Below are 8368 nucleotides of genomic sequence, written 5' to 3' on the forward strand. Positions count from 1 at the left end.
CGCTGACCGCCAAGAGCTCAGCCGCTTTCAGCATTCTGCAAAACTTGGCACGGCGCCGCGGGACGGTCCGGGACGGGACGGTCCGGTCGGCGCGGGGCGGGCCCGGCGGGCGGCGCGGAGCGGGGCACCGCCCCCACGGGCTGCGGCGGCCGCGTTTATATGGGGGTGGCACGGAGCGCACTTGAGTCCCCGCAGTTCGTCCGCTGCTGTGCAGCCGCCGTCGCCGCCTCGGCCCGGCACCCGCCGTCCCGCCGGGAAGGAGACGGGACCATTTAGGATCTCAAGCAAACGGCCCCCTCCTATCTAGTCGTGGCTTTTCCAAACCCTCCGAGGAGAGCGGGATCTTTCGGTCCTTCCTGTATTTCCGACCATTACAGGATCTAGAAATGTCGACGACACTTTTATCTGCCTTCTACGACATTGACTTCTTGTGCAAGGTAGGGAAGGAGCGTGGTTCGCCCGGGCTGCCGACCCGCTGTCGCTGTTCGCGGGACGGCGCGCCGAGCTGTCGGGCCGGGGGACGGAGCCCGGCGGGACGGGGCGTGCGCCTGACAGCTGGCCCGGCTACAGCAGCGCGGGTCCCGCTGCGAGGCGGCTGATGCAAGGCTGCGGAGAGGCGCCTGCCCCCCGGGCCGCGGAGGCTTCCCGGGGGAGGGGGGTACCAGCCTTCCTGGAGTTGCGGAGGCGCCGAGCAGGTCCGCGGGGGCTCGCGCGCGAGTGCGGCGGGGCCGAGAGGAACTTTCTCAAAAGTTGCGCGTGCAGCGGAGCCTGGGGGGGGGGGGGGGGGGGGGGGGGCCATCTCGCCGGCTCTGCCCGAGGTCGCCAGCGCTCGCGGTGCACCCGGCCTCGGGGCCGGATGGGCGGCGCGACCACCGCCCAGACCCGCGCGGTGCGCGCCCGCAGCGCCCGGCGGTGCCGCGTAGGGGGGCGCTGGGAGCCCGCGGGAGTCGCGGCGGAGAGCTGGCGGTCACCCAGCAACACCCTCTCTCTCTCTCCCGCTCCCTGTCTCCCCCTCCCCCTTCCCCACCTCCACCCCCCCCCGCCCCGGCAGACGGAGAAGTCCCTGACCAACCTCAGCAGCATGCTGGACAAGAAGGCCGTGGGGACCCCGGTGACCCCCCCAAGCTCCAGCTTCGCGCCGGGCTTCCTGCGGCGGCACTCGACCAGCAACCTGCCGGCGCTGGCCGGCGGCTCCAAGTTCCCCAGCCCTACCGGCTCCAGCTCTTCCTCCACCTCTTCCTCCTCCTCCTCCTCGTTCGGCAGCCTGAAGGAGACGGGCTCCGGCGGAGGCGGCAGCAGCAGCCCCACAGCCCTGCTCAACAAGGAGAACAAGTTCCGAGACCGCTCCTTCAGCGAGAACGGCGAGCGCAGCCAGCACCTCATGCAGCAGATCCAGCAGCACCAGGCGGCGGCGGCCGGCAAGGGGGCCGGCTCCGGCGGCGGCGGCGGCGGGGCCCCCATCAACTCGACGCGCTACAAGACGGAGCTGTGCCGCCCCTTCGAGGAGAGCGGCGCCTGCAAGTACGGCGAGAAGTGCCAGTTCGCGCACGGCTTCCACGAGCTGCGCAGCCTCACCCGCCACCCCAAGTACAAGACGGAGCTCTGCCGCACCTTCCACACCATCGGCTTCTGCCCCTACGGCCCGCGCTGCCACTTCATCCACAACGCCGACGAGCGCCGCCCGGCGCCCGGCGGCGGTACGGCCGCCCCCCCCGCCGCCGCCGCCGCGGGGCCGCACCACCACCCTCACCACCCGCCTCCGCACCCGGCCGGCAGCACCGGCGACCTCCGCGCCTTCGCCCCCCGCGACCACCCGCTGGGCGGCGGCGGTTTCGGGCACCCGCGCGGCGGCGAGCGACCCAAGCTGCACCACAGCCTGAGCTTCTCCGGCTTCTCCGCCCACCACCACCACCACCACCCGCACCCCCACAGCGCCGCCCCGCCGCCGCCGCCCGGCGGTCGCCTGGACGCCGCCCTGCTGGAGAGCCCCGGCGGGTCGCGAACGCCGCCGCCGCCCGCCTCCGCCTCCTACTGCGAGGAGCTGCTCTCGCCGCCCTGCGCCAACAACGCCTTCGCCTTCTCCGGCCAGGAGCTGGGCAGCCTCATCGCCCCGCTCGCCCTCCACACGCAGAACTTCGCCGCCGCCGCAGCCGCGGCCGCGGCCGCCGCCGCCTACTACCGCTGCCAGCAGCAGCCGCCGCCGCCTCCCCCCGGCGGGGGCTGCCCGCCGCCCCCCGCCTCGCCGCCCTTCAGCTTCCAGCCCCTCCGCCGCCTCTCCGAGTCGCCCGTCTTCGACGCGCCGCCCAGCCCCCCGGACTCCCTCTCCGACCGGGAGAGCTACCTGAGCGGCTCCCTCAGCTCCGGCTCCCTCAGCGGCTCCGAGTCGCCCAGCCTGGACTCGGGCCGCCGCCTGCCCATCTTCAGCCGCCTCTCCATCTCCGACGACTAGGGCGGCCCGTGGGGGGGGGGCCGGGCTGCCGCCGCCCGCCCCCGCGGCTGCCGAGCAAGTAAGTTAACGAGCGAAGAAAGCGAATCCTTTTCTTCTTCTTCTTGGTTGGTGTTTTTTTTTATATATATATATGTTATCTATATATCCACCCGAGAGCTGAGCGAAACAAAAACCCAGAAAAAGCGTTTTGCGAAAGGGCAAATGACACGAACTGAACAAACCTATTTTTATAGAGAGACCTTTGAAGAAGGGGATTTTTTTTTTTGTTTTGGGGGTTTTATGTTGTTGTTGTTGTTGTTCTTTGGAGACAAGTTATGATACGCACCAGCAGCAGCCATTCCATCTGTGTTCACACAAAACAGAAACAAAACAAGACACACACACACAGAGAGAGCGAGCGAGAGAGAAAAAAAAGCAGCATTAGAAAAGACACCACCAGAAAGCAACAAACAATCCGAGGGGGGCCCGAGCCAGCCCTGCCTGCCCGGCTCCTCCAAAACCTTCAGACACAGCGCCTAAAACAAGTTACAAGCTAGTCTGTCTGTCAATCCAGTTCAAATACAAACACAGAGCGTACTAAAAAAAAAAAAAAACAAACCTATAAGCTTTTTTTTAAAAAAAAAAAAGAGAAAAAAAGAAAAAAATCCGACATCCTGCCAAGAATATGCCTTGATAACAACCTTCTTTTTTATATATCTATATATTATTATTATAACAAATGCTAAAACCTTCATTCCAAAGTTTAATATTGGTTCCATTGCCACCACTTAGTGGATGTTTGGCTTAGAACAATTTTTTGTTGTTGTTGTTGTTGCTTTATTTGGAAGCACTCAACTGAGTTTAGTTTGTAATTGTTGGAGAATAACTGCTGATTTTTTTTTTTTAATTTTTTTTTAGCTGTTTTGAGTTGATTGCATGAATGAGTCACTGCACACAACTCAATATGAAACTATTTAACTTATTTATTATCTTGTGAAAAGTATACATTGGTAATTTGTTCATACTGTATTTATCGGGTATGATGAAAAGCAATAGATATATATTCTTTTATTATGTTTAAATTATGATTGCCATTATTAATCGGCGAAATGTGGAGTGTGTTCTTTTCACAGTAATATATGCCTTTTTGTAACTTCACTTGGTTATTTTATTGTAAATGAGTAAAATTCTTAATTTAAGAGATTGTATGTAATATTTATTTCAATAATTTCTTTCCTTGTTTACGTAAATCTGAAAGATTGCATGGTTTCTTTATAGAAATCGGTCTCGATGCTGTGGAAGTAGTTGAGGAATTCCTATGGTTGTTTTTTTGGTTTTTTTTTTTTAGAATGTAAATGGTTGTAGCCCGTCCGAGTTAAGAAAAAAAAAAAAAAACAAACGAGAAAAAAAAAAGCCAACAAAAAAAAAAAGACTGACGTAACAATCAGACTTCAAAGTGGCAAATCTAATTCAGACTCGTTTCAAGTAACCAAAAAGTGTTTTTTGTTGCCTAACTCCACCAGTCACACTGTGATATAGTCTCAAAGTATGTAGCAATAATTGGGGGTCCCAGTATTATGTCTCACAGTGCCTTCTTGAGGGTCCATGCTTGCCTTAAATATCTCTCAACCAAATAAGTATTTTTCTTAATGCTTGAGATAATTTGAATGTAGGGATGGGTTTTAACTACAGCAAAGTTTTTGCCACTCTTTATTTTATAAAAGAATGGAGGCCATCTTTGGATCTGAAACTTTATACAGTACACGAACATATCTTGTTGAATTGAATTCCAAAACTTGTGATTTATTTTTTTTTTCCTTATGTAGAAAGTCGGAAGTTTTCCATAACTTTCCTGGACGGTGGATGAATGAGCGGTAGCTTAGTTTTATTTGTACATAGGTACAGATTGAGCACTATGTACTCTTTTGGACTACTTTAACAGAAGTATGTTTTGAATGTAACTAAAGGATAAGTCAACTTGAGTTGTAATATATTTTTCGGGAGTCAGTTCACTACAGATTGTGTGAGACTGTAAACTTTGTACTGTAAATGTTTTGTAGTTCTCCCAATAAAATTTTTTTGGAAAAAAAAAAAAATCCAAGTAACCCTTCAAACTGGTGAAGCCCTGTCTGCCAGGCAGCGAGTGTTTCTTGCTTAAATACCACTACCCCCCCCCCCCCCCCCCCCCAATCACAAATAAGGTCTAGCTACAGATTAACCCGTTTGCACTGCAGCTCCAGCCTACTCCTCCTGCAGCAATCGCTGGTTGGTGGCCAAAGCTAATAAATGCTTCCAGAAGGTTCGGGAGTATTAGCAGTGTGTGGTGTCCTGCTGCTTTGCTCCTGCTTGCTGCTTTTTTTTTTTTTTTTTTTTTTTTTTAAAGAGGGTAAAGGCTCAAACCTTTGCTGCTGGTAGCTGAACAGTTGGGAGTGGAAAAATCTCGTAATGGCATTTATCAATCGCATTGCTTATGGGGATGTAGGGGACCATGCCATTAGCCTTCCCGACTGCTTTGGGATAAGGAGGAAATGGCACTTTGGGTAATAAAAGGCATAATTAAGGTTTACCCTTTGTCCCAAAAGCTTTGTTACTCTGCTTTCGCAGGAATGCAGGCTTGTTCCTCCATGCTCCCAGGGTATATTGGTGCTAATAGAGCTGGTATTAAATGTGTTAATCAGTTTTGGGGGCTTGGGTTTTTAACAAATTACCTTTCTGAGGGTATATTTATACAGCAGAATACTTGCCTGCCTGGGGACTCCACATTTATTGCTGGAGAAATTGTCTTAACAAGTAACTCCACAGTTCAGTCCCTTCTTCCAGTCAATCCCTTCAGCTTTCAGTCACAGTTTCTACCAGCTTTTTTTCATTCTTTTGTCATACTAATAATAAATGTTGTTAACATTATGGCATCTCTGCGCTGCCTGGACCGCCACAGTACTTTCTATAAATACAAGGTAGAATGTAATACTGGTGCCATATGTTTGTGTAACAAACCTTGGACTGACTCTCAGTTTAAAATTAAAACAAACGTAAGCAATGTGTGACAACACACTCAGGCTACAGCAGGCAATCACTTTTTTTTTTTTTTTTCTAATGGGTTGGTCTGACGTTTTGGCTCAGAATTGCTCCCTTTGATTCCCAGAGTAATTGCTGAAGAAACTTCCTTTTTGGCACTTCCTGCAGGGTAGCACCAAACACCTCTGGGTCCTTCCCCAGGCACCCTTAATACAGGTACCGTGGCTGCAAGGAGTTTTCCGCTGTTTAGCAGGGACAGAGAGTAGCAGTTTGGTGCCTGAGCTCATGTCTTGACTCACTTTTGGGATTTTGAAACGAACTGTCAAACTGGAGGAGTGTTTATCAGGAGTGCGTGTCTTGTTTTGTTTCAGTTCCTTCCCCAAGTATGTTTTGCACTTCTTTCCCTTGCCCACCTCTTCCCCTGAGCCTGCCTTTTCCTTGCCACTGTAGATAAGGACCTTATTTATGGCTTTATTTCACTTAATCTAGGGCAGCTGTACTCCCGTCAGCACAAGTACTTTCGCCTTGCCTGGAGTTTTCTCCTGGTCGAACAGGAACTTGGTACGGGTGCTAGGGTTGGTTCTGGGGTCTCCTGGCTGGAGGTGGAGCCCCGTTAGCCTAATGGCAGCTGCCCCATGTGAAACGTAACTGCGCTGGTGTCAGCGCCAGCAGTTTGTGTGTTGGAAAAGGCTGCCAGGGCGGGATGGGCAGCCTACGCGTGTCTCCCTGCTAGCGGCATGTCAGTACGTGGGGAGAGCAGGGCTTGAGCCACCCTCTGCCCCGCTCTGAATGAGCGGCGCTGGGAGGCCAAGCGCCCTGCGTCCGGTTCTGTTGGTGTCTCTGCAAAACAATTTGTGCGCTGCCGTTCAGAAAACCAGAAGTCCTTGAACCGGGAAGATAAGTGTCTGTTTCTTGTGCTGCACAATCGAGTAGTAACCTTTAAACTGGTGACTTTTGTTGATTTAAGCAAATGTTCTATTGCTTTCATTTCAAAATGCAGCGAAGTATGTGAAACTGGCCAGGCCATTCAGAAATTTCCTGATACCTTGCAATAAATTGACATAAAAATAAACTGGGTTATTTTCAGAGCTTTGGGTTGACAAGGAGCTCCGAGGTCTCTGCTATTTCCCGTCAGTGGTGTGGTAGTTCTCTTAATAGGTGGGGTGCTTAACATGATTTCGAGGATCTGGAAAAATGGGGATTTTACTAATTATTTGTTAGGACTGAGCCTTGCGTGCTTGCTTCAGCTGGTTATCTGGAAGAAAATGCGGCAAAGTTAAATTTATAGCAGTAGGTGTAATGGTATAGATCTTGCCATAGGAATTGATTTGCGTTGATGGGATCAATAGGGAGTTTTCAGATGTATCAGATGTTCAGCAGGTTTGATTTTTCCCCCCTTGTCCCCTCAGTTTCATGGGGGCTTTTTTATTCAGGGCTTGTTTAGTTTTTCAGTCTGCTTTCTCCAGGTAAGAGTGGATGTGCTGTAACTCCGGGGCTTTTGCTTCTTCCTGGGCTTCGGGGTTTGTTGCCCAACCCAAACTAATAGGAAAAATAAAACCAGATTGAGCGTGCGTGGCCTAACGGCTCGCACTCCCCAGAGAGTCCTCCCAGCAGCGTGCCACCAAGCACAGGAGCTCTGCTCCTCTCCCAGGGCAGCGGGGTTCAGGGGGCAACTGACCTTGCTGTAGGATTTACCCCCAGTTGAAGCGCGGAAGCTGGAATCCACAGCAGTCTGTGTGGCTTGCAGGAGAGGGCACATCGCCGCTGGAGGAGCTGGTAGGCTGCCAGCTCTGCTCTCTGCTGTATCGCTGAGCGCAGAGCAGCAAACCGGTGCCTCAGTGGTTAAATACATAGGCAGGGGGAAATGTTTCCCTTTTCCAAAGTATCCTTGTAATGTCCAATGCAACTCCATTACTTTGAAAAGAAAATATTGCCCTCCTCCCATTTTCTGCCCCATCTCATTCATTAGCTTGGATTTTAAAAAAAAAGTAATAAAAAGGTGCATCTGACAACCTAATTTTCAAAGAAGGCCCAGGGTGTCACTTTGGTTTATGTTCTAGATATACTTAGTTTTACTGTTTTATTTTGATAGAATGGCATTAAAGCTAAGGGACTTGTACCATATATTTTTAATTATGTGGTCTTGTCTTTTCTTGCTGACTTTGTGAATGTAAACTTGATGGAACTCTTCAGGCAGTGGTGTGCTGTCACTGATAACATGGGACCTTTTGGGGTTTGTGTGCTGAGCCTACAGACCTTAGCGGCACATTAGCTCTGGAAATTGAATCTTCGCTGTCTGACCCTTGAAGTTTGAACTCGGTTTCTCCATGGCTTGAAGTGAAGGTACTGAGCTTCCCACTTCATTGCATCTGAAGGATAGTTACACCATCCCTTCTGCCAACCGTGCAGCTGGTTGGTACCTGCCCAGAGAAGGGCAGGAATATCCTGCATGACCACGGCCAAACCTGTAAGTGCTTATTTGCTAGAGAAGTAAGTGGAGGGTTGGGACGAAAATGATACACTCGGGGTGACGTAGCAGGTTGCCTCCACCACAAGAGAGTAGTTTCTCTACTGTGCTCCTCCCTGACCTTCTCTCACCCACTCTCTGAGCTGGTTTGTGTCACTGGTCCGGCACAGCACCCCAGCACCCAGCTTGCAGTTCGCTCCACATGGCCCTGGGTGGGAGCTTGATCGATTGCCACCAAGAGGTCCACTCCCCCACGGCCAGCTCTGGCACTCCCAGGTCTTCCTGGGGGTTGATACATTTTATTAACCAGTCAGAAAGGGAAAAAAAATGGTGTTTTCTCCTGGGGTAGAGTGGAAGGGGGTCAGTGAGGAGTCTGATAAGCTTCAGAGCTGGTATGTGGGAGGAGGAGGTAGAGCCCTGCATGCTGGAGAAGAGGCAGGAGTGGTGGGATGGAGGAC

The 8368-nt window shown here is 52.0% G+C and overlaps 1 protein-coding gene across 1 annotated transcript; it reads left to right on the forward strand.

The window, feature by feature from the left end:
- The first annotated feature begins 183 nt into the window (after positions 1-183).
- Positions 184-4524, forward strand: ZFP36L2 (ZFP36 ring finger protein like 2). The gene is made up of 2 exons (XM_084261437.1): positions 184-437; positions 1052-4524. The coding sequence occupies exons 1-2, from the start codon at positions 387-389 to the stop codon at positions 2447-2449; spliced, it is 1449 nt and encodes a 482-aa protein (XP_084117563.1). The 5' UTR covers positions 184-386; the 3' UTR covers positions 2450-4524.
- Positions 4525-8368: the final 3844 nt, after the last annotated feature.

The sequence above is a fragment of the Gallinula chloropus genome (genome assembly GCF_964237585.1).
Source record: "Gallinula chloropus genome assembly, chromosome: 3".
NCBI classification, from domain to species: Eukaryota; Metazoa; Chordata; class Aves; order Gruiformes; family Rallidae; genus Gallinula; species Gallinula chloropus.

Excerpts from the sequence above, each read along its gene's own strand:
- ZFP36L2 (XM_084261437.1), top strand. The coding sequence starts at position 387 with ATGTCGACGACACTTTTATCTGCCTTCTACGACATTGACTTCTTGTGC. Across the intron at positions 438-1,051 it reads ACATTGACTTCTTGTGCAAG|ACGGAGAAGTCCCTGACCAA; the intron begins GTAGGGAAGGAG and ends CCGCCCCGGCAG.